The sequence below is a fragment of the Bombina bombina genome, chromosome 3 (assembly GCF_027579735.1).
Source record: "Bombina bombina isolate aBomBom1 chromosome 3, aBomBom1.pri, whole genome shotgun sequence".
NCBI lineage: Eukaryota > Metazoa > Chordata > Amphibia > Anura > Bombinatoridae > Bombina > Bombina bombina.
The window spans coordinates 248,023,764-248,050,558 of NC_069501.1; the positions used below are offsets into that span (position 1 = coordinate 248,023,764).

General features: G+C 37.6%; 1 protein-coding gene across 3 annotated transcripts in view; it reads left to right on the top strand.

Annotated features, from left to right (window-relative positions):
* Positions 1-18,283, top strand: part of INPP5K (inositol polyphosphate-5-phosphatase K) — a 96,158-nt gene extending 77,875 nt beyond the window's left edge. For all 3 annotated transcript variants that reach the window (XM_053706242.1, XM_053706243.1, XM_053706244.1), the window contains 5 exons: positions 870-1,062; positions 1,751-1,888; positions 7,732-7,815; positions 11,289-11,393; positions 15,751-18,283. In XM_053706242.1, coding sequence (XP_053562217.1) covers positions 870-1,062; positions 1,751-1,888; positions 7,732-7,815; positions 11,289-11,393; positions 15,751-15,846 — 616 coding nt within the window. In that variant the 3' untranslated portion in view covers positions 15,847-18,283. The remainder of the gene's footprint in view (positions 1-869; positions 1,063-1,750; positions 1,889-7,731; positions 7,816-11,288; positions 11,394-15,750) is intronic.
* The last annotated feature ends 8,512 nt before the right edge of the window (positions 18,284-26,795 follow it).

Sequence of the window (26,795 nt, forward strand, 5' to 3'; positions counted from 1 at the left end):
ATTTTGTCTGGTAGAAAGTAGAATGTTGCATGTCCCCTCATAACTGCTTGTTCATTCCTATTTGTCTGTTGTATCAGTGCGTCTGCTTTATAAACAAATCAGTAGGTTTTTAACTAATGTTCCTGCTAAATTCCATTTTATTCCTTTGATATAATTTCTAAAGTTTTAGTGTACTAAATCTAGTCCTACATTACAAAGCCTTGCATGACTGTTCTTAAAAGACTGTCACTCACTACACTATATTCTGGCTGCTAGTGTGACCGAATACTCTACAGTGAAACACATGTTCAGTCCTTTTTAACTTCTTTTCTGCTCACAATAAGAAATACAAAATGTAAAAGCTATTTTTTTTATATTGTTTCAGTCACACCAGACTTTTTCATTTAAGTATTTACTAAAATGTGTGCAAATGTAACTTTTTTTTTGTAGTGTAACTAATATTGCATTATCTTTATTTAGTTTAAGTGTAAATTAGTAATAATACTACTTCCAAAATACATAATTTTAAAGGAGGATGGGGGTCTACAAAGAGAGTGGAGTATTTGTCTGTTAAGCCCGTCTTGCTGGTACATGAGGGTTTCTCTCTTATTCTAGTGGGCTTTACTAGTAAATAGTAATGTGTTGTATTAGTAAATTCCCAAAGAAGAACTCTTACATTTTGGCTCCGTCCCCAAACTGTAAAAAATACACAGAAGTCAAAATTATGCTCCAGAGCCTACCTTAGTAAGTTCTAATGAAAGGACCTTTGTTCAAACAAAGGATACCAAGAAAAAGATATAAATTTGATAAGAGTATACAATTTATAAGGTGTTTGATTACAACTGACTTTATTGTGTTTCATTTTTTTGTTTTGTCCAAACACATTTTAGTGGAAAGAAGCGTAAACCAGCCTGGACAGATCGCATTCTTTGGAAATTAAAAAATACTTCAGAAAGTGAGCAGGAAGATTCTGTTGGCTCAGAATTTGAGAAAATATTAAAAGTGAATCTGGAAAAGTACACCAGTAATATGAGCTATGGTATCAGTGATCACAAACCTGTAATAGGCACCTTCACTGTACAGGTATTGTATCTGCATACTGTACATATAGAATTCGCAATGCTCTGTTTTAGCAAGTTTTTCAAATTAGAAGAATTTGCACAAAATGCTATAGTTTGGAAAGCCCCAAAATAATATACATTAGCAATTGTTTACATGTACTTCAATACATTAAAGGGTTATGAAACCCAGCATTTTTATGTCATGATTCAGATAGAGCATGCAATTTTAAGCAACTTTCTAATTTACTCCTATTTTCAATTTGTCTTCGTTCTCTTGGTATCTTTATTTGAAAAAGCATGAATGTAAGCTTAGGAGCCAGCCCATTTTTGGTTCAGGACCCTGGGTAGTGTTTGCTGATTGGGGGCTACATTTGTAAATTAGAAAGTTTTATCAAATTGCATGCACTATCTGAATCATGAAAGACACACTGCAGTAATATTTCGTCTTCCAAGTGAATGATTCTCAACCTTTGCCTTACATTCATCTTTAGTGAGAAAATATGTAGACTTTATGCATTGGTGTGTGCATGTTAGTGCATATTGCTGAGTAAGAGAGCATGTAATGGCAAGTGTGAACGCAGTACTTCTTGATAACTGAACATACAGGGTTTAAGTCCACAGATTTTGTTGTATTAATATGCATGTCTTTCCATTTTTATTTGGTTTATCCAAGAATTAAAAGGCAAATTATAATGTATCTTTCTCTTTAGATGAAACCTCTAATTCTCACACCTTCAGTGTTACTAAAGCCCGAAGGCGAGTGGAACGCTGACCATGATTCTCTGATCAGCTATTCAGTATCGGATGATTTTCCCAGCAGTACCTGGGACTGGATTGGGCTTTATAGGGTATGTTTTTTTATCTTTGACACTCACTTATATGCCGCCTCAGAATTGCCTTAACTTATCTTTGTCCCTTACATTTTTCTAAAACATACAGATAATTTAAACTATTTCTTCATAGAAAATAAATGGATCACTTCCTGTTATCCCTTGAGATAAAGATGTATTAAAACATAGGGACACATTGCTAAACTGCAGGTTGATCAGTGGTAACAATGGCAGGATGCAAAGAGCAAGGGTTATAGGGGGACACCTGTAGGTCAAAAACCAGAGAAGAAAATGGACTGTCTAATTTAGAGATTGATGGATTTACAGGGACTTGTTATAGAGGTTATCAGCAGCTTTTTACTGGGAAAGGGTATAGGTATCAAATAAACCCAAGTAAATAGTGCTTAGATAAAGTGCAGTAACATACTTTAAAAAGAAATAATTATGTTAATAAAATGTTACTTGATTAGTAAGTTCCTAGGGTGCAAGTGTGATAAAATAAAACTAAACCTGGGTGTCCCACAGTAACTAAAGTAATGAAAAATTGTCATTTGCAAATCTCCAAACAAAAAGTTCTCTCCTACGGATTAGAACAAAGATAGATGCAGAGGCCATCTGCAATAGATATTTTATTTATAATCTGTCTATTATATCGTTGACAAAAGCATATATTTATATATTATTATTCTTTATTTATTATAATTGGTATTATTCCCTTCCCATGGAAATTTACTGTGTAATTAAAATCTCAGTTTCTAAAATATAATTCCACCTTAACCCCTTAATGACCACAGCACTTTTCCATTTTCTGTCCGTTTGGGACCAAGGCTATTTTTACATTTCTGCGGTGTTTGTGTTTAGCTGTAATTTTACTCTTACTCATTTACTGTACCCACACATATTATATACCGTTTTTCTCGCCATTAAATGGACTTTCTAAAGATACCATTATTTTCATCATATCTTATAATTTACTATAAAAAAAATTATAAAATATGAGGAAAAAATTGAAAAAAACACACTTTTTCTAACTTTGACCCCCAAAATCTGTTACACATCTACAACCACCAAAAAACACCCATGCTAAATAGTTTCTACATTTTGTCCTGAGTTTAGAAATACCCAATGTTTACATGTTCTTTGCTTTTTTTGTAAGTTATAGGGCCATTTGTAAGTTTGCTATTTCCAAACCATTATTTTTCAAAATTAGCGCTAGTTACATTAGAACACTAATATCTTTCAAGAATCTCTGAATATCCATTGACATGTATATATTTTTTTTTAGTAGACATCCCAAAGTATTAATCTAGGCCCATTTTGGTATATTTCATGCCACCATTTCACCGCCAAATGCGATTAAATACAAAAAATCGTTCACTTTTTTACTAATTTTTTCACAAACTTTTGGTTTCTCACTGAAATTATTTACAAACAGCTTGTGCAATTATGGCTTAAATGGTTGTAAATGCTTCTCTGGGATCCCCTTTGTTCAGAAATAGCAGACATTTATGGCTTTGGCGTTGCTTTTTAGTAATTAGAAGGCTGCTAAATGCCACTGCGCACTACACGTGTATCATGCCCAGCAGTGAAGGGGTTAATTATGGAGCATGTAGGGAGCTTTTATGGATACTTTTAGCTTTAGTGTAGTGTAGTAGACAACCCCAAGTATTGATCTAGGCCAATTTTGGTATATTTCATGCCACCATTTCACCGCCAAATGCGATCAAATTAAAAAAAACGTTAAATTTTTCACAATTTTAGGTTTCTCACTGAAATCATTTACAAACAGCTTGTGCAATTATGGCACAAATGGTTGTAAATGCTTCTCTGGGATCCCCTTTGTTCAGAAATAGCAGACATATATGGCTTTGGCGTTGCTTTTTGGTAATTAGAAGGCCGCCAAATGCCGCTGCATTTCACACGTGTATTATGGCTAGCAGTGAAGGGGTTAATTATGTAGCTTGCAGGGTTAATTTTAGCTTTAGTGTAGAGCTCAGCCTCCCACCTGAAACATGAGACCCCCTGATCCCTCCCAAACAGCTCTCTTCCCTCCCCCACCCCACAATTGTCCCCGCCATCTTAAGTACTGGCAGAAACTCTGCTAGTAATAAAATAAAAGCTATACTTGGGCTTTTTTTTTGTTTTTGTTTTTTTTGGCATATTTACATATGCTGCTGTGTAGGATCCCCCCTTAGTCCCCAACCTCACTGATCCCCCACCAAACAGCTCCCTAACCCTCCCCCTCTGCCTTAATGGGCGCCATCTTGGGTACTGGCAGCTGTCTGCCAGTACCCAGTTTAGTAACAAATGTGCCTTTTTTTTAAAAAAAAAAAAAAATCCCTTTCTGTAGTGTAGCTTCCCCCCCCCCCCCCCAAGACCATCCCCCCATCCCTTCCAGATCCCTTAGCTGTTGATTTGTAACATTTTAAGATTTTTTATTTTAACTTTTCACACACAACTTTTCCGTAGTGTAGCGGTTCCCTCCCGCTCCCGCCCCGTGCACGCGCCGCCCCCCGTGCACGCGTGCGCTCCCGTGCGCGCTCCCGATGCTTCCGCCCCCGATCCCGCCCCCTTCTCTTCATCGATCACATCGATGGCCGCCCACCCGCCTCCCAGACTTGCTCCCACCCACCAACAATACCGGCCACCGATGTCCGGTGCAGAGAGGGCCACAGAGTGGCTCTCTCTGCATCGGATGGCCAAGGGGGGTTATTGCAGGATGCCTCCATATCGAGGCATCACTGCAATAACCGGAAAGCAGCTGGAAGCGAGCAGGATCGCTTCCAGCTGCTTTCCAGACCAAGGACGTACGCCACACGTCCTCGGTCATTAACTGTATTTTTTTTGAGGACGTGTGGCGTACGTCCTTGGTCATTAAGGGGTTAAAGGGCCATGATACCCAAATGTTGAAACACTTGAAAGTGATGCAGCATAGCTGTAAAAAGCTGACTAGAAAATATCACCTGAACATCTCTATGTAAAAAAGAAAGATATTTTACCTCAAAAGTTCCTCAGTAGCCACATCCAATTGTAAAGGACTTCTTAGCAGCAAATCAGTATGTCTGTCCCGGGACAGCTAAGGGAGTAAGCTTACGTGCACACTCATCTTATTTCCCTATTCAGTTTAAGGAAGTTTACTATGAAATCTCATGAGATCACAGTAAAAGAGTTAATGACCTCAGCACTGCTGATGCTGATTGGCTGCTGTTTATTTCTTCATTTTTTTTTTTTTTTTTTACCTGCAGCTGAGCAACAACTGAAGTATATTTTTTTACACAGACCTAACTGCTGAGCTGAGGAAATTGTGAGTTAAAATATCTTCCTTTTTTACATAGAGATGTTCAGGTGATATTTTCCTGTCAGCTTTTTACAGTTATACTGCATCAGTTTCAAGTGATTTAGCGTATGAGTATTATGTCCCTTTAAGTAAACAGACCATCTAGCTGTTGGTAATTTAGAGGCAAAAAATATAATAGATACTGATACAGGTAGAAAATACTGTCCAAACGGCTTGTGACCGGAATAGGTTTGGATTTCGGAATAGTTTGGATGTTGGAATATTTGCATCTGTAAAATGGGACAGTTTGGGGAGGGGATGGAACTAAGTGAAAACAACAATATCTTCTGTCATTTAAGCAACATTTACATGACATTATACAGCTTATACGTGCAAGCTAAAGGCAGTTTTATATCCTTTTTATACCTTTAGTATACAAAGTACCCTCAGAAAGATAGTACTGTAATCAGAAAGGTAATATTTGTTTTAAATAAATATAGACTACTATTTGCATTTTAGGAAACAAAAGAAACTGGCAGAGAAGATTTTGACCTACAGACTGGGAAAAAATAGTAATTTTGGATCATTTTAATAAAAAAAAAAATATCAATGAAAAAGTTTGGATTTCAGAATGTTTGGATTTTGGAATTCAGGATTTGGGGATTTGTACCTGTACAGACATTTCTTTACCTGTTACAATTTCTTAAATATGTAAAAAAGTACATCCTTTATTTATTCTTATTGTAGAATTGGTAGCATAAATGTTTTTCACTGTAAACATATGGTCTCTTTAAAGGGATAGGAAAGGCAAAAATAAACTTGCATTATTCAGCTATAGCATGTTATTTTAACACTTTTAATTTTACTTCTGTTTTCTATGTACTTTGTTCTCTTGGTATCCATTGTTGAAAAAGAATATGTGCACATCCTACACTAGTGGGAGCTAGCTTGTGATTTTAGTGCCTGCTCACATTTGTCTCTTGTTATGGGCTGACTAGATTTGTTAAGCTAGCTCTCAGTGTATTACTGCTCCTTCAGCAAAGGATATCAAGAGAACTAAGCAGATTTGACAATAGAAGCAAATTGAAAAGTTGTTCTATTTGAATCCTGAAAGAAACAAAATGGGTTTCATGGCCCTTTTTAAAGGGGTATGAAACCCCAAAAAATGATTTTGTGATTCAGACAGGGCGTATCATTTTTTAATTTGTTTCCAATTTACCTCTATTATCAAATGTGCTTTGTTCCCATGTTCTCCTTTGCTGAAGAGCTACCTAGGTAAGTACCTAGAGCACTACATGACAGGGAATAGTGCTGTCTCTAGTGCTCTTGCAAATTGATAACCTTCATGAAAAACTGCTGCCATATAGTGTTCCAGACACGTGCACGCTCCTGAGATTATGTCCCAGCTTTTCAACAAAGTATGCCAAGTGAATGAAGAAAATGTGCTAATACAAGTCACTTAAAAAGATGTTTTAAAATTGATCTATTTGAATCATGAAAGATACATGTTGGGTTTCATATTCCTTTAAGTAAGAACACGCACCGTTTTTATTAATAGAACATTTAAAAAAATAATATATATTAAAGGGCATGAAACCCAAAATTATTCTTTCAAGATTCAGACATTTCATTTTAAAAAACGTTCCAATTCATTCTCTTGGTATCCTTTATTGAAAGAGCTGCAATGCACTACTGGGAGCTGAACACTTTGGGGGAACCAATGACAAGCTATACATGTAACAGCGAGCTGCTCACGAGCCTACCTAAAAACAGAGAACAATGCAAATCAGCTCTTTCTGAATTGTTCTGTTTGAATCATGAAAGTTTAATTTTTGACTTAAAGGGACAGTCTAGGCCAAAATAAACTTTCATGATTCAGATAGAGCATGTAATTTTAAAGAATTTTCAAATTTATTTTTATCACCAATTTTGCTTTGTTCTTTTGGTATTCTTAGTTGAAAGCTTAATCTAGGAGGTTCATATGCTAATTTCTTAGACCTTGAAGCCCACCTCTTTCAGATTGCATTTTAACAGTTTTTCACCACTAGAGGGTGTTAGTTCACGTATTTCATATAGATAACACTGTGCTCGTGCACGTGAAGTTATCTGGGAGCCATCACTGATTGGCTAGACTGCAAGTCTGTCAAAAGAACTGAAAAAAGGGGCAGTTTGCAGAGGCTTAGATACAAGATAATCACAGAGGTTAAAAGTACATTATTATAACTGTGTTTGTTATGCAAAACTGGGGACTGGGTAATAAAGGGATTATCTATCTTTTAAAACAATAAAAATTCTGGTGTAGACTGTCCCTTTAACTATTCCTTTAATATATCTCAAGTTTAGGGTTTAAGAAATGAAGACTGAGTTTATAAAGATATTGAATTTTAAATCCTTCCATTAATTCAAAAAGGGAGTTGTTTGTGTCATTTATTACTCTTCCCATCATTTATAGGAACCCTCCTCATATTACTGTTTTTTATGTCATGATATTTTAACAAATGATTCAGCCATTATTGGTTAAAATGAGTAATGTAAATGAATAATGTGAAATGTGCTTCTTTTTTGTCCTTATCTTGTTTTCTAGGTTGGCTTCAGACATACAAATGATTATGTAACCTACGCCTGGGTTAAAGATGATGAAATTTCTTTTAGTAAAGACTGTAGCCAGGTCAGCAATTTCTTCAAAAACTTAATATTTTTTTCTGCATTATTTTAAAATCTAAAACCACCTTGTTTTAACAAAACATCCTACAAAGTCAAACAAACAATCATTGGTACTTTAAATCTAGACTAGTTTTTCAGTGAAGAAAGAATTCCTTAGACAAGGGAAACGTTTAACAAAAGGTTCTACAGAGGAATCGCATGTACCATATAATAATTACAACACAGAAAAATTATTCCAATACTATAGATTTTTTCTATCTGCTTTATTGGACTAGCATGGCTGCTCCAGCTACACAATTTTCAGAGTTAAAGGGACAGTATACTGTAAAATTAGTTTTTTTCTTAAAGGGACAGTACACTGTAAAATTGTTTTTCCATAAATGTATTTTAAATGACTTGTTATACCAACTGCAGAGTATAAAATATTTGAGAAATTGCATTTTCGGGTTTATTTGTGTATCTGAAGTAGCTGGTTTTGTGCTTTGAAACCACAGCCTATTACAATGGGTTGAGCTTCAGGTAATATCAGATCTCATTATGTTATCACTTTCATGTACACAGACTTGCTTCCTTATCTTATATATGTCTGGAACACCAAAGCTCAATACATAGAGAGAACAATGGAAAATTATCATTTTATTACTTAACTATCATGCCCCCACTGTGGGTGTAATCTCTTCTGCTGGCTGTGTTTACTTAGGCTTGTCAATAGGGTATACGCCAGTATCAAAACTTTCAGTATAGGTTGGGAAACCACAAGCTAAATCGGCTATTTCAAATGCTGAAATATGAGTAAAGGAGCTACTTGCAACCAATTTAATACACTCTAGCAGGTAAAAAGGATCATTGGGAATCATTTAAAGGGGAGAAAGTTTTTGGGTGAAGTGTCCCTTTAATGTATTTTCAATGACTTGTTATACCACCTGCAGAGTATACAATGTATGAGAAATTGCATTTTCAGGTTTATTTGTGTATAATATTTAGCTAGCTTTGTGCTTTTAAACCACAGCCTATTAAAATTGGTTGAGCGTACAGATATCAGATCTCATTATGTTATCACTTTATGTACACAGACTTGCTTCCTTATCTTATATCTGTCTGTAAACCAAAGCTAAATACTTAGAGAGAACAATGGAAAATAAACATTTTATTACTGAAATATCCTGTACCCCACTGGGAGTGTAATTTCATCTGCTGGCTGTGTTTATTTAGGCTTGTCAATAGCCTAGACTCCAGTATAGAAACTTTCAGTATAGGTGGGGATACCACAGGCTAAATCGGCTATTTCAAATGCCGAAATAAGGGTAAAGGAGCTACTTGTAAAAATGTAATACATTTCAGCAGGTAAAATGGATAATTGGGAACAATTTAAAGGGGAGAAAACTTTTGGATAAACTGTCAATTCTAATTACAAAAAAATAGAGCAGTATATATAATGAAAGTTTATTGCAAAACTGTGGGGGTTTTGTATACATTTTATACACGGTCAGTGTTTCACATCCCTTTTATACATGTTGACTCTGTTGAAGTGAATAGAGGGTGATTGTAAGCAGAGCGGTTGCACAGGTCTTTACAATATGGTATGGAAGTGTAGTATCAGGGATACTGTTGTACAGGAATATTCCCCTCTTATTTCTTTTATTTTTTACTAGTCCTAAAGCCCGGTCACACGGGCCATTTTTTGCAGTACAGCGGTCCCACGTCTAGCTCTCTCTCTCCCCCTCTCTTTTGTGCTCTCTCCCCCTCTCTCCCCTTCTCTTTTGCGCTCTCTCCCCCTCTCTTTTAAGCTCCCTCTCCCCCTCTCTTTTGCGCTCTCTCTCTCCCCCCTCTCTTTTGCGCTCTCTCTCTCCCCCCTCTCTTTTGCGCTCTCTCTCTCCCCCCTCTCTTTTGCGCTCTCTCTCTCCCCCTCTCTTTTGCGTTCTCTCTCCCCCCTCTCTTTTGCGTTCTCTCTCCCCCCTCTCTTTTGCTCTGTCTCTCCATCCCTCTCTTTTGCGCTCTCTCTCTCCCCCTCTCTTTTGCGCTCTCTCTCTCCCCCCTCTATTTTGCTCTGTCTCTCTCCTTTTTTTTGCTCTGTCTCTCTCCTTTTTTTTGCTCTTTCTCTCCATCCCTCTATTTTGCTCTTTCTCTCCATCCCTCTCTTTTGCTCTCTCTCCCCCCTCTCTTTTGCTCTCTCTCTCCCCCTCTCTTTTGCTCTCTCTCTCCCCCATCTCTTTTGCTCTGTCTCTCTCCCCTCTATTTTGCTCTCTCTCCCCCTCTCTTCTGCACTTCCCCCTCTCTTCTGCACTTCCCCCTCTCTTCTGCACTTCCCCCTCTCTTCTGCTCTTCCCCCTCTCTTCTGCACTTCCCCCTCTCTTCTGCTCTTCCCCCTCTCTTCTGCACTTCCCCCTCTCTTCTGCACTTCCCCCTCTCTTCTGCTCTTCCCCCTCTCTTCTGCTCTTCCCCCTCTCTTCTGCTCTTCCCCCTCTCTTCTGCACTTCCCCCTCTCTTCTGCACTTCCCCCTCTCTTCTGCTCTTCCCCCTCTCTTCTGCTCTTCCCCCTCTCTTCTGCACTTCCCCCTCTCTTCTGCACTTCCCCCTCTCTTCTGCACTTCCCCCTCTCTTCTGCTCTTCCCCCTCTCTTCTGCTCTTCCCCCTCTCTTCTGCTCTTCCCCCTCTCTTCTGCTCTTCCCCCTTTCTTCTGCACTTCCCCCTCTCTTCTGCACTTCCCCCTCTCTTCTGCACTTCCCCCTCTCTTCTGCACTTCCCCCTCTCTTCTGCTCTTCCCCCTCTCTTCTGCTCTTCCCCCTCTCTTCTGCTCTTCCCCCTCTCTTCTGCTCTTCCCCCTCTCTTCTGCTCTTCCCCCTCTCTTCTGCTCTTCCCCCTCTCTTCTGCACTTCCCCCTCTCTTCTGCACTTCCCCCTCTCTTCTGCACTTCCCCCTCTCTTCTGCACTTCCCCCTCTCTTCTGCACTTCCCCCTCTCTTCTGCTCTTCCCCCTCTCTTCTGCTCTTCCCCCTCTCTTCTGCTCTTCCCCCTCTCTTCTGCTCTTCCCCCTCTCTTTAACTCCTTCCTATCTCTTTTTGTCTTTCCCCCTCTCTTTCTACTTCTCTCCCCTCTCTATCGCGTCGACCGCACCCGGCCATGCCCCCGACCATGCCCAGTCCCACCGGCCACGCCCACACTCCCGTCCGGCCACGCCCACTTTCGCAGCAAACAGCATGGATTGTCAGGTAAGGCCAGGTGTGTTTGTCCTCGTGCTGTCTCTACTGCGCATGACAGCTTCGGACAACACACACTTGGCCTTTTATATAATAGGATTCTTTTGACAAAAAGAAATGCACACTGGATTTTGAGATATCCACAAACAAATTAATCACAAACAGTTTATATTAAAGGGACAGTAAAGTCAAAATTACATTTTGTTTCTGTTGTGCATCTATTAAAAACCAATGTATCAGTTCACAAATGATATTAATAAGTGTATTAAATTGTATTTTAGGTTTATATTAGTGCTGACGAGATTCCACTCAATGGAGGAGAATTTCTTCTTTGCTATTTCTGTCACAATTTGCAGTGCTTGGCTGGTATTAGTGAACCTTTCCAGGTATGTAGTGAATGTGGGGAAATGTCATCTCTAATTCTCTATTTGGTACCTTATTTCTTCTTGTCTATGGTTTGACACTCTCTTTCACTTCTAGTCTTCACTTTTCTAGTATTATAACTTTTAGATTATTGTATCAGTCTGTCTTCCCCTAGCTTTATCTGCTTGCCTACAATATGTTGTTCTACTCCTTTCTTTGCTAGTGTACTGTTCCCTGATAAAACAGGCTGTTTTATTGTTGTAATAAAAAAAAGAAAGTGCTATCATAGAAAATTATGCAATATGTATTATTAATCATTTTAAATCTATTTTTCTTTTTTTTTTTTACTTTTATTGGTGCAGGATCCATTACTTCCTGTCACAGCCCTACAAGGGTCTGTGGTCCACAAGAGGGCAAATGAGTACCTTTGCCTTTGAAGTGGTTGCTAGGAGACACTTGTAGCTCCAGTCATGCTCAGCAAGGGGCTTCTGCTTTAAAAATAATGTGATGATAGAAGTTAAGTTATAATGTCAGCTATGCAGATCATATCATATTATTGCATCCCATGTGCATTCATATGGCGTTGTCCCCCTTTCAGGCTATAACAGCTGCAACTCTTTGCAGGTTTTTGACAAGATTTTGGAGTGTGTTTTGGCTGAATGGGCAACCATTCCCTCAATGAGTATTTGTGAGGTCAGTCTCTGATATTGAACAAGAAGGTGTGGCTCAGTCATCATTCCAGTTCATCCCAAAGGTGTTCAGTGGGGTTAGGGGTCAGGGCTGTGTGCATGTCACCTTCCTTCACACTAAACTCGTCAAACCATGTCAATATGGACCTTGCTTTGGAAGCACACAATTGTATAAAATGTCTTTTTATCCTGTAGCATTAAGATGACCTTTCAATGGAACTAAGGGGCCCAGCTCAAACCCTAAAAAAAAGCCCAAGACCATTATCCATCAAACACCAGAGCCTCACCCAGATTATTCCATCAGGCTGCCAATACTGAAGAGTGATTTGTCACTCCAGAGAACATTTTTACACTGCTCCAGAGTCTAATGGGGACAGGCTTTACACCACTCCAGCCAATGCTTGGTATTGCGCATGTTGATGTGAAACTTGTGTACAACTACTTTGCCATGACAGCCCATTTTTTTAAGTTCCTGACACACAGTTCTTGTGCTGATGTTGCTTCCAGAGGCAGTTTGGAACTCTGTAGTCAGTGATGCAATAGATCAGTGATTTTTAACCTTTTTTTTGCCGTGGCACACTTTTTTACATTAAAAAATCCTGTGGCACACCACCATCCCAAAATGTAAAAAAATCACACATTGTAGCCTAATACAGCATATATATATATACACATACACACAAACACACACATACTGTATGTATTGTGCTGTTATGCCATGCCTCCTACAAACTACCCCTGCACTGGGAGTAAAAAACAAGCAAAGTTTAAAAAATATGTCACACTGTTGTCAGTCTGCCGTGGCACACCTGAGGATCTCTCACGGCACACTAGTGTGCCACGGCACACTGGTTGAAAAACACTGCAATAGATGATAGGGGATTGTTACATGCTTCAGCCCTACTGTTGTGCCTGGTCTACCACTTCATGTCTGGGCAGTTGTTGATTCTAGACACTTCCACTTCTCAATAATAGGACTTGCTGTTCCCGGGGGCAGATGTAGTAGGACAGAAATTTCACAAATTGACTTGTGGCATCCTAAGACAGTGCAAAGTTAAAGGGACAGTCTAGTCAAAATTAAACTTTAATGATTCAGATAGGGCATGCAATTTTAAACAACTTTCCAATTAACTTTTATTATTTAATTTGCTTTGTTCCCTTGGTGGTATTTTTGAAAAGCTAAACCTAGCTAGACTCAAACTGATTTCTAAACAGTTGAAAACTGCCTCTTAGCTCAGAGCATTTTGAAAGTTTTTCACAGATAGACAGTACTAGTTCATATGTGTCGTATAGATAACATTGTGCTCACTCCTGTGAACTTATTTAGGAGTCTGCACTGATTAGCTAAACTGCATGTCTGGCAAAAGCACTGAGATAAAGGGGCAGTCTGCAGAGTCTTAGATACAAGGTAATCACAGAGGTAAAACATATATTAATATAACTGTGTTGGTTATAAAGGGATTATCTATCTTTTTAAACAATAAAAATGCTGGTGTAGACTGTCCCTTTAAGTCACTGTTCCCTTCAGAATGACATATTGTACTTCCAATTTTTGTCTAAGGAGATTTTATGGTTATGAGCTGGATATGCACTTGTTAGCAGTGGGTGTGGCTGAAACACTTTGACTCAATAATTAGTGTGTCCACATACTTAAAGAGACATTAAACACTAAATAAATGCTAGATTGAATGATGAAGTCAAAGAAAAGATTCGTCTGAGAAGAACATGTTTTTTTTTTTTGTTTTTTTTTAAGTTTCATTAGTTTAAATAGTGACAAAATAGGTGTAAAGTTTTAGTGTCTATAAAACAATGGGAGCAGCCATGTTGTAACTTAAGTTACTTTTGCTGCTGTGGGCAATTAGGGACAGTTATTAATAGGTCACTAGAGTGTGCAGCCAATGGCTGTGTGGAATATAACAGTGTTCTGCACTTCCATTTCTAACAGGAACTGAAAAACTGAAAGTATATGGCAGAATTGTTTATATTGTTTATATATATATATATATATATATATATATATATATATATATATATATATATATATATATATATATATATATATATACCATTTATCATTGTATATTACCACTTCAAAGTGTTTAATGTCCCTTTAAGTGTATCTGTCCCCTGTATGCTGATATTGGCATAAATCTTCATTAAGTTGTTTGTCACTCTGGTGACAGATATAAGAATGCATATCTTCCATTAACTGTACAGCATTCTGAGTGTGACAATGTTCTCCCAGCAAGCAAGCAGAGAAAGATATTTGAGACAATATTCGTGGATTATGAATCCATGGAAAAGCAATTTAATTTTGAGTCTGATAACCTCCTTCTGTGAAACAGAAATTCAAATTTAATAAGCAAATGTTTATTTATAGAAATCAGGCTTGATGATGAACAAAGGGAATAGAATGTGTTCTAATTGTATTTCTAAAGTGTTTTGTAATTTGCATACACTAAATTGCTGTTAATTAACTTTGTTTGTTTTTTTATATTTATTTTCCTGTATCTGTCAAAGCAAATATATTTGTGAATGTTCTGCTCTGTGGACGTAAGCAAATGATTCTTCAGGTTTGGAATTTACACACAAGATGTCAGCTAGAGCTTCTGGGAGAAAGATTTAGCATGAGTGTTTGCATGTGTAGTGAGTAAAATGACTATCCTGATAGACTTCAAAGGAAGAACATTTAATTATTGCTTTGTTTAATTTAAAGGGACTGTATACACTCATTTTCATATAACTGCATGTAATAGACACTACTACAAAAAATATGTGCAGATACTGATATAAAAATCCAGTATAAAACTGTTTAAAAACTTACTCAGAAGCTCCAAGTTTAGCTCTGTTGAATAGGTTAGCTGTAAAACCCACTAAAAGTGGGTGTATAGCAAAAAAAAACACTCCCCCTCCCCATTCCTCTGCATATGAAAAGACCCTTTACACAAACAGGAGCACGCTGGAATAGGTATACATCAGTATGCTTGGTTAGGAGTCTGAAAATCAGAACAATGTTATTTAAAAATAAGCAAAACAATACATTTATTTAAAAAAAAGCTGTATAGGCTATATAAATGGATCATCTACAAGACATTTATGCAAAGAAAAATCTAGTGTATAATGTCCCTTTAACTTACCAACCATGTCTAGCCTGGGTAGTTTGTCCTTGTATTTTACTTCTTTACAAATTGTCATTGGTAGGTTTTACAAGGGTGAGCCAAGATAAACAGATATTAAATTATACTTCCTGTAAGGTGCATACCATGGCTACATTAACCAAGCTTTTCTTCCATTTGATACTGCTTTTTATCTAAGGTGTTGTGTTGCAGGAAAGGGAGGAGTTTTAAAGCAAAGTTAATTAAAAGTGTTTTTTTTATGCAGCTACCCAGTAAAAGTTGTCTGTTTCTTTAGTGAATGTTGCTTAAAAAACTGAGCCAATATATGGTTTACGGTAGGTATGATTTAATTTCCTTATTTGTGTTGCATTAACATTAAAACAATCTTGAAATTAACCTTATGGTTAGTGTCAGTAAGTGTACCTCGTCCAATTGTCGCCCCTCAACTGTGCACAAAAATGCATTTCCTGTTTTGCATTGTATTTTTTATTTCTGGTCAATGATCAAGTTTGAATTTAGTTTTAAGATCATATTGAGTGGACATTTTTTAACTTTGATTTCTGTTCTTTATCTAGATACGACCAGGTCGAATTTTGGAAGTAAAAGAAGGAGCACAAGGAATAGTAGATGACTTAACCAAGACGGAGAGTTTTATGGGCCCTGGCTTTTAAACTAGGCTGTGCTTCAAGTGATGCCTTCTTTGTGCTAACTCCTCCTTATTAGTGATGGTTATGAGCAGATGCAGGAAAGGGCATAAGCACTGCTCTGACCCTTTTTACAGCACTTCTTCACAATTGGCAATTTATATCCATTTTGTGCGCATTCCTCTTACACTGGACATCATAGGAAATATTTATTTGAATGAATCATATTGTTTTAACTTATTATAATGGCTGCCATGTGATAGATGTATTGTTAAAAGAACTAAGCAAAATGCACCTTAGTTACTTAGCTTTGTAGATTGGAGCATTGTGTATAAATGATTAGTTCCATAGGTTTGTGGATACCTAGCATGTTTACTTAACCCTTTATTTATTAGTCATTATTGTACATTGGTCAAGTTAATTTCAGTCCAGTATCAGCTGCTGCTTAGTTCCGTGTAAAGCATGTTCTGTGTGGCCCATGAGCTACGAGTCTGGTTCAGACCGCTTTTGAAATATTTACATATTGCTGCTCATTAGTTTCAATGACATCTGACCCTGTGGTTTTTCATTGTGTCCAGTGACCTTTTCCAGTGCATTGAAAGGCCGATTATGTGCAAAATATGTTTACAAACTTGATAAAATATTTTATAAACATCCATTTATTTACATTCCTGATTTTAAAAAGTTAAGCACATTGCTTTTAAATGATATCATTGCTATGAGATTACATAGCTGAATAACCGTTCTTAAAAGCCTTCTTTAAAGGACGTTCTTAAAATGCCTTCTCAAAAGGTAATACAGTTAATGTGCTTTTCTTATCCTGTATTCATATTGTGTTAGGTTTGTACGTCATGTAAAAATGACAAATTTACTGTGTAATATATATTTTTGATTTATGCCTTTTGAAATATTGGTATATTAATACGGTACATATGAAAATAATTGCTGCAGTTATACAGCTGGACTTAAACACCTGCTGAATTTTTTTAAATTGATTTGGAAAAGATTTTCAAGGATTTTGTTTTGTTTATTTATTTTTTAAAATCCTACAGTTGGAAACATTTGGGTACTTCCTATTTTACGCATGCTGTAGATAGGAGCTTTCTCTTTTTACTCTGTGGATACATTTAAAAATGGAGTATACACAGATTGAGTATGTGGATTCGGATCTTTTTGAGGATCCTAATGCGGAAGTAGGCATCCGCCTCTTTTCGGAGCCGTATTTATTCTAGTGAAAGATCACCACATTAAGATCTGGATTTGCATAGATACAGAAATAAATCCGAATGGCAGGAGCAGCCGCCTACTTCCACGTTCAGATCCTCACGAAGGAACCAAATGGACATATCTAACGCAAATCATGTTTTAATGTTATTAGATCATATCAGAGCTAATAATTGGCAGGTGAATGTGTTTGCATTCTTTTTCCATGCTATAAAAGAACCAAAGGTTGATAGTGCCTTGTTTCTACTTGCATTTGGCAATCACAAAATAACACATTGGTATGACGCACAAACCTTTGCTGTGTTTAAAAGAATAAATAAAAGTAGTGTATCGTCTGTCTAATATATAGAATGAACAGAAATTTGCATTTATCCAATATGCAGTATGTAATTATAATTTGTATTGTGAGCATTCCTTGTACTTTATTGCTAAATTCCTTTTTTTAATCTTTTTCATTGTAAAACATTGATTTTTAGACGTTATACTCATAATATGTTTTTGAATAAGAACAATTATAATTGTTTTTTTAATTTGACTTTGCTGGTTTACCTGTTAGTGAGTTTTTGTTGTTGTTTATAGAAGTATTAATACAACTTACTTGAGCTAAATATAGGCCTTAAATGCTTTTGCATATTTTGTTTTATTTGGGGCATTAAAATTACATTAAGAAATCATTCTCTAAACAGATTACACATTTATATAAATTATGTATAAACAGAATGGGGGGAGTACAAAAGAATAAGAAGTTATGCTAATCATATCTATATTTATGACTAATGACTTTGGTTACTAAAGCTGAAGGAACTGTAACCTCAGAAATTGAAGTTAAGCTACAAGAAAATCAGATGTTTTATACAAACAAGGGAAAGCGACTCATTAAAGGTCCTTTGTGTAATTAAAATTCTAATCATGAAAAAGTAAGATTGTTTAATAGCATCTTGTTTTTGGTAGGAAATACATAATAAATCCTTGTGTACAACCATCACAGATACATTATGACATGGCTACAGACGCCATGCAAGTATCACCCTATAACCAAACAGGTGGTCATTTAATCAACGGTGCAATCATAATCAGTAAATATTCTAATTGATACATGATCCTATCATTACTTGTGAAAAAAATAATGAAATTTTGTTACCTAGGAAAAAAAAGATTCTGTATTTACATATTCTACCAAATTTAGAAATATGTTGTTGGATTTATTGATACTCAGAAATAAAACTACACTTCTGAATGATTTCTTTTTTGTGTGTTATTTCCTAAAAATTTTTTTCTTTTCAATGACACAAAAAAGGTGTTTGAAACCCATGTGTGGGTTTAAAATTAGATTATTATCACTAAAAAAATCTATACTTATCTTAAAGGGACAGTATACACCAATTTTAATTTTCCTGCATGTAATAGACACTACTTTAAAGAATAATATGCACAGATAAAACGGTTTAAAAACTTACTTAGAAGCTCCCAGTTTAGCTCTGTTAAAAGGATTAGCTAGAACACCCACTGAAAGTGGGAAATATTAAGACCCCTCCCCCTTCCTCTGCATATGAAAAGACTCTTTACACAAACAGGAGCAAGCCGGAGTAGTATTCTCATAAAACTTCAGGACTTGGTTAGAAGTCTGAAAATCAGCGCAATGTTATTTAAAAAAAAGCAAAACTACATTTAAAAAAAAAACAAAAAACTGTATAGGCTATATAAATGGATCTACTACAAAACATTTATGCAAAGAAAAATCTAGTGTATAATGTCCCTTTAAATGGGAAACTCAGTATTTAAAGAGACTGTCAACACCAGAATTTTTGTTGTTTAAAAAGATAGATGGGGCGTATCCACGCAGCGGTCACTTTCTCAGGAGCTCCTGATGATCTACAATAATCTGCTGATTATTAAGTACCTTCTACAGCATCTACTCAAGATAAATTGCATTATAGAATCACGATATACTGAAGATTCCCTATCTCTAATATTCTGCTGTATTTGTGAATCTGGATCGGCTGACTGGACCCCGAAGGCCTATAGCAGTGGCTTCTTATTAGGCTAGAACCCCATCCCCCCCCCCCCCCGTTAACACGGGTTACTTGCAACTACAAGATCAACATTATTACATCAGCGACGACTATAAAAAAAAAAACAAATCTTCCTATGGCGCACCATCTAGATGACATATACAACAGATTTGAGCAGAAGATAGCATTGATACTAGAAAGAGGAGTTTTTGAATCACTAACAGAGCAGTACCGAGAGCTAACTGAAAAGATCCTAAGTATGGACAATACAGATAAGGGACTTTGCCTTGATGTTAAGAACCCTGCTTCCGTTGGCGAGCTAGAAAATTTAAGCGGAATGGCTATGGCAGTACCACATCTAATCGCAGCAGTGGAAAACAGTCTCATATCATTTCATGCACCAAATAACCACTGAACCTTAAAGGGACAGTCAAGTCCAAAAAAAACTTTCATGATTCAATTAGGGTATTCAATTTTAAACAACATTCCAATTTACTTTTATCACCAATTTTGCTTTGTTCTCTTAGTATTCTTAGTTGAAAGCTAAACCTAGGAGGTTCATATGCTAGTTTCTTAGACCTTGAAGGCCGCCTCTAATCTAAATGCATTTTGACAATTTTTCACCACTAGAGGGCGTTAGATCATGTGTTTCATATAGATAACATTGAGCTCACGTGCGTGAATTTACCAATGAGTGAGCACTGATTGGCTAAAATACAAGTCTGTCAAAACAACTGAAATAAGGGGGCATACTGCTGAGGTTTACAGAGGTAAAACGTGTATTATTATAACTGTGTTGGTTATGCAAAACTGGGGAATAGGTAATAAAGGGATTATTTATCCTTTTAAGCAACAACCATTCTGGTGTTGACTGTCCCTTTAATTCAGATCAAGCAACCACAGTTTAGAATATTGTAGAGTCAGAATTAAGGACATACGTCGTACCCTGTACTGCGGCTGTGTATCTTGGGTAGTCAGAGAGTGGGTCTTGCCTACAGTGATGAGACTACACTATTTATGCACACTTTACTAGTGCAGAAATACTATAATGGATGTCAACCCAGGCCAGTAATCGTAGGGACATGTCCCTTTGATCGCATACTTGTCTGTGAGCAGGATAACGGGTAACTCCATTCCAGGAGGTGGACACTGCAACCAGCATGTATTTCATACTGTTTCTGGATGCCTGCATGGGAGGCTATCCAGTAACAGTCAAATATGACTGTTATTGTCTATATAGTCAGCTATTGTACACTGAAAATGGAGATTGCATAGTAGCATGCTGGTATCAGGCTCACTGGGCAATCACTTAATGCCTCAGGAGTGAGGCAGTCCAGTGATGCCCAAACAAGTGCCATTTTTTGTTAATCATGCCTTGACTTCACCTCTCCCTTTGAACACATAGTTGAAAAAAAGTTATTTTAATAAAATATATTTTAATACATTTTATTTAAATAAAATTAATATTTTTAGCCTCAATGAGCTGTTGTAGGGGGTGTGGAGATCACGGCTCACTTTCACACATTTGGTGGTACTGTAAGATAATTTTCTCCTTTATGTAATGGAGTAAAAGGGCATTTTTAAATTTATATTTTAAGAACCTTTCACACTAACTCCACAGATTGCCCTTTTAAACGACCTCCCCAAAAAATCCTGTAAACTAACGACACATTTATTATAAATTGGTATTAACATTTCAAAGTCACTGGAAAACCCCATTCATTCCAACCAAACAGATGTGGCTGGACACGACCACCAAATGACTGTCCCTATAGGAATATGGCTTCTTGAAGGGTAATAAACACTTATACTTCCTAGATGTTACATTTTTATTGGCAACAGCCTCTGGCAAACAGCCAATAGTTTCTATGCACTATTCTTATGCTCGTCTACCCGCAGTATTCCAAAACTGATCAGTCGATGGGGCATCTTAAAATATTACTAGGTAGCCTTATTGAGACATTACCTTCTTCTCCCCCCACTATCCTCTACATTGCATACTGTGTCTAGACTTTTCACCAGAAAAAGGAAAGAACAAAGAGGCGCCAATATGGCCTAGTAACGTCTGTATAAAGGGTTATTCAGTATGGTACAAGATGGTACTCACAAAAGAGAAGCACCCAATGGTGCAGATGGAACAGACTGGATCAATAGCAGTGGCCCAGCTCACTGTGTGCCAGCATACAAGCACTCGATCAAATAGTCAGCAGGCAGGGCATTTATACCGGTCAGTGATAAAAAAAATAGCTACCATAGCCTAGTACAGTGGGGATAGGCAATAAAATAACACTTAGTGATTGCACTTACAAGATGTAGCGCACCTCCAGGTGCAGTAAAGACAAGCTGGGACCTCTCAGTCGCCCAGTAGACTGTGCTTAGGCGTTTGACAGGATCCTCTCAGCACCATACAATATAAGGGTCCAGATAAATCCCAGACGACAGCAAGTGTATCAAAAAACATATCATTTTATTAAAAACACAGCAACGCGTTTCTCAGCCCTTCAAAGGCTGTTTCCTCAGGCTATACAATGATTTAAAAAATGGATACACTTGCTATTTAAAACCTTCCTGGTCCTACAATAGGTTAATAGGTACAAACCCACCCCCTAATCCTCCTATGGTCTGTGTGCAAATATCCACTGATAGAAGAACAGCACCTGACCTCTGCTCAGCTGCAAGTTAATTTTACTAATAGTATCACCATAGTGATAAGATCACCCTGTCTCATATAAACACAGGCAATGCATGAACCTGTCTGCGGTGTGTATCTAAGGCCATTCCTAAATCCCATTGTAAAAATCACTACAATATGGTGAAAAAGAAATATGTGCTTGGGGCAATATATATGTAATGCATCAGAGGAGCTCCCTCTGTAAAAATGACAAACTTTTTAAGTAGAACAATGAACAACTGGGTCTATCTCGTGTATATATATATATATATATAAGTGTAATAACAGATATCTTAATTAACAAGTGAATCCCATAAAATATAAATTGATATGCAAACATACCAATTTGGGATATAGAGCGTCTAAAACCTTTTTGATCCACTTTAAGTGGTTATGTATGTCAAGCATTTATGGCTCCGAGTAGCTTAACAGGTATGTCACGAGGGTGTGTATGTTCCTATTCTATCCAAAGTGACTATATGGGCGTGCAAGAGGTATGACGACAAAACGTCACCTCCCACTGTCAGCCGCTTGTCGGCATTGAGCAAACAGATGATGTGAGATTGCATCATCTGTACATGTCACAATGATCATTAATTATCATTATTGTGACATATAAATGCGGCGGTTTCTTTCTCTATTATTAAGATAGTATCAACTATGACTCACGAGGGATCTGCTACAAGTCCCGCCCCCAGAGGTGCACAAACCTCCTAGCTGGAATGAAAACCACTAAAAGTACTCTCATAATACAGGGAGTGCAGAATTATTAGGCAAGTTGTATTTTTTTTTTTTTTTTTTTATTTAAATCTTTATTAAGTCATTGAAAAAGACATCAGGTTAACATTTCTTGATAAATATAATGCACAACATGAATTGAAACTTATACGAAATAAAGGAGTTATCGAGGCCATGTTATAGATTCTACAAACCAAGAATGTCTAGTCCATTCTGGATTATAAAGGTATGAGAATTCAAATTGTATGAATACAGTAATTAAAACTTGTCTAAATTTTTCTCACATAGCGTAAACAGATTTTATAGTTTTTAGATATTTGACAACACCAGTTTGTCAAACTTCATACAAATCTAAAGAAGAAAGAAGAAAAGAAGATGTTAATTTCGATAGAAAGAAAGGAGAAGAGACAGGTGAATTAGGGGGGGAATAGGGAGGAAATTGGGGAAGGGGAGAGAAAAAAAAAAAAAAAAAAAAAAAAAAAAAAAAAATATCCAATAAATTAAAAGATTATATTTTCCTTTGCCACGTTGCCAGCATTAGTTCATGTGTTTCCAATTGGTGCGTTTTTAGGTAATGGTATCTCTCCAGCAAGAGAACTTCGGAGACAGCGGTTCTCCAAGCCTCTACAGTGGGGACTGTCTGGGACTTCCAATACTTTGGGATGAGTTTTTTTGCTGCCGAGAGCATGATTAAAAGAAGTGGGCGTTTGCCCACTCCTTCTGTCTTGGGAAGGTCAAGGAACAAAATAGTTTTTGGGTCAAGAGGGATTGTGATTCCAAGAATCTCCGACATTTCTGTCAGGGTGTCTGCCCAGTATTTGAGTAGCCGAGGGCATGACCACCAGATGTGAAGGATAGAGCCCACCTCCCCACAGCCCCTCCAGCATGTGTCCCTAAGGCCAGGGAATATCTTGTGGAGTCTTACTGGGGTAAAGTACCACCTACACAGAAGTTTTAGGTTAGTTTCTTGAATTGTTGCCGAGACTGAGGATTTTTTAATTATTTTAAAAGCTCTATGCCAGGTGTCAGCATCTATGTTACTATCTAGGTCTCTGTTCCAAGAGTATGTGTATGAGGGGAGGTTTGCTGCCTCCGCGCTGGTAATTATCTTATATAGTTTAGAAATTAAGTGTGTTGGGGTTGTTATGGAGATACACAGCGTCTCAAAGGGTGTGAGTCCCCTGCCGAGCTTCTCTTTGCATCTATGATGGGAGACGTAGTGAATCAATTGATGATAATGCAGCCATGAAGAGAATATCCCTCCATGGGACTCTGCCATTTCGGCATGAGTCTTGATTTTACCGCTCTCTGAGAGAAAGTGAACCGATCCCACTCTAAGACTGTATGGTTGTAGTTTGGTGAAGCCTAGTCGATAGTATGGAAGTTCAGTATGTTCCAGGATCGGTGTTAAAGGGCCATCTCTCGAGGAGACGTGTGTGCTTGTAGATAAAAGTTTATCCCAGTCCGATAACACCCCTGCTGTGATGTTATAATTTTCGATTAATTTAGGTCTTTGTTGGTGAGGTGTCCAGGCTAGTGTTGCTACATTGTTAATTTTGAGAATTTGTCTGTCTATATGTATCCATGCTTTATCTTGCAAATTGTGCCCCCACTCTATTATGTGTTGAAGAGATACTGCAGTTTTATATGCTTGCAAACAGGGAACACCTAGGCCCCCATTGTCCCTCGAGAGATACATGGTCCTCCTAGGGATTCTAGGCCTAGCCCCATCCCAGATAAACTGTTCAAAGGCTTTTTGTAATAAATTTATGTAACCTGTCGGGAGTTGTATTGGAAGAGTTTGGAATAGATATAAAAGGCGGGGGAGAATATTCATTTTTAAAACTCCTACTCTCCCTAACCATGAGAGCTTTTTATTTTTCCAAACTGAGAGGTCTCTAATTATTTCGTTCTTTATTGTGCCATAGTTTAGTTTGAATAGGTCTTGATTGGAGGTGGTGAGATTAATCCCTAAGTATTTCAACTTATGTTGGGCCACGGGAATGTTGTAATAATTGCTTAAGTGTTGTACCTGAGTTGGGTTATAGTTAATGTTAAGAATTTCTGATTTAGTCACATTGAGGTGAAAATTGGAAATCTTGCTATAATTTTTTATCTCGGTGAGTAGTGCAGGGATGGATGTTTCCGCGTTAGTTAGTGTAAATAGTGCATCGTCAGCATATAGTGCTTGTTTATGTTCCCTCTCGCCTACCACCAATCCCGTGATCCCCTTATTTTCTCTGACTTTTTGGGCTAGTATTTCAATGGATATGGCAAAGAGAAGGGGGGATAAGGGGCAGCCTTGCCTTGTGCCGTTTTTTATATCAAAGGACTCAGAGAGAGTGCCGTTTATTCTAATTTTTGCGTTTGGGGAGGAATATAAAGCCATAGCCGAATTTAGGAAGGGTTCAGGAATTCCCATCATAGTCATTGATTTGCTCAGGAAAGGCCAGCACACTCTATCAAAGGCCTTTTCTGCGTCAGTTGCAAAAAGGACCATTGGAGTCCGCGACGTTTTAGCATAGTTAATTAAATTCAGTATCTTAATGGTATTGTCGCGGGCCTCTCGGCCGGGAATAAAGCCAGATTGGTCTGGAGAGATCAATTTTGGTAAATATTTATTCAATCTATTTGCAAGAACCTTAGCAAGAAGTTTCATGTCCGAATTTATAAGTGAAATGGGTCTAAAATTCTCTGGGCAGTTGGCAGGTTTCCCTGGTTTAGGAATAACTGTTATATGCGCTTCGAGCAGTGATTTAGAGAGTGTGGGTCTGTCTCTTAGGGAATTAAAAAGTTTAAGCATATGGGGAGATAATGTTTTACTAAGCAATTTGTAGTATTTAGGGGTATAGCCATCTGGGCCCGGACTTTTACCTGTCGGCATATCTTTTATTGCTCTTTGTAATTCGTCAGCTGAAAAAGGAGAAGCTAGATCCAGTTTTTCCTCCTCAGACAGAGAGGGGAGGGAAATATCTGTAAGATAGTCTTTCGCTTGTTCCTCAAAAGATTCCAGTTCTGACTCTGCGAGCGGGACAGCTAAAGTGTCTGTTAAATTATACAACGATTTATAATAATCCCTAAAGGTTGATGCAATGAGTTTACTACTAGTGACTAGGGTGCCATTTTTTGATTTGATGGAGTGTATGTAAGAGGATAATTGTTTCCTGCGGAGGGTTCTTGCTAGAATTTTTCCCGGTTTATTTCCCCCTTCATAATAATACTGTTTTAGATGAAGAGCAGTACGTTGATATGTTTTGTTTAAGAGTTCTTTAAGTTCTGATCTAGCTAAGATTAGATCCTGGAGTACCGAATTAACAGAAGGGTTTTGTTTGTGTGCTTTTTCTAGGGTATGAATTCTTTCTAAGAGGGACGAATGATAAACCCTGGACTCCCTAGCTATTTTCGAGCTTTGTTTGATAAAGAGACCCCGAATAACAGATTTATGAGCCTCCCATTCAATTGTAGGAGACGTGGCTGTGTTTTCGTTTAGCGAGAAATATTCTATTAGAGATCTCTCTATGTCTTTTAAAAATATAGGGTTGTCCAGTAATGTGTCATCTAATTTCCATGTTCTGTTGGTAATTGGTAAATCTGGCCAGAGAATGGAGCAAGAGATAGGGGCATGGTCAGACCAGGTAATGTTTCCAATGCTGCACTGTGCGGCAAGGGAGAGGCCGTGAGAGTCTATCATAATATGGTCAATTCTTGTATAGCATTTATGCGGAGGAGAATAAAAAGTGTAGTCTTTTTCGGTTGTGTGTAGGGATCTCCACAAATCATGAAGGTCTAGGTTAGTTAATGAGTTTTTAACTGTTTTTAGGGTAGATTTTGGAACCGTAGATACTCCTCGTGAGGAGTCTAAGCTTGGGTCAAAGATGATGTTGAAATCACCCGCCAGGAAGATCACTCCCTTAGCTTGGTCTAGCAGCAGATTCGTGATTTTTTTAAAAAATTTGGTTTGGGCTTGATTGGGGGCGTATATATTTAGAATAGTAAATTGTTGGCCATAGAGAGAGCCTGTTAGTAGAATGTACCTCCCCTCTGTATCTTTAACCATATGGTTTACATGTACGGGAAGGGACTTGTGTATGAGTATTCCCACTCCTCCTTTTTTGTTTGGGCCAGAAGCAAAATGCTTTATGGGGAAGTGGGGTAGATTCCAGCGCGGTTCTCTACCTTTTTGAAAATGGGTCTCTTGTAATAAAATAATTTGGCTTTTAAGTTTATTCAGTTCCCTAATAGCAATAGACCGCTTGCCTGGGTTATTCAACCCCTTGGCGTTGATGGACGTGATTTGGAAAGAATGCTCTCCAAATCTACTATGGTGAGCT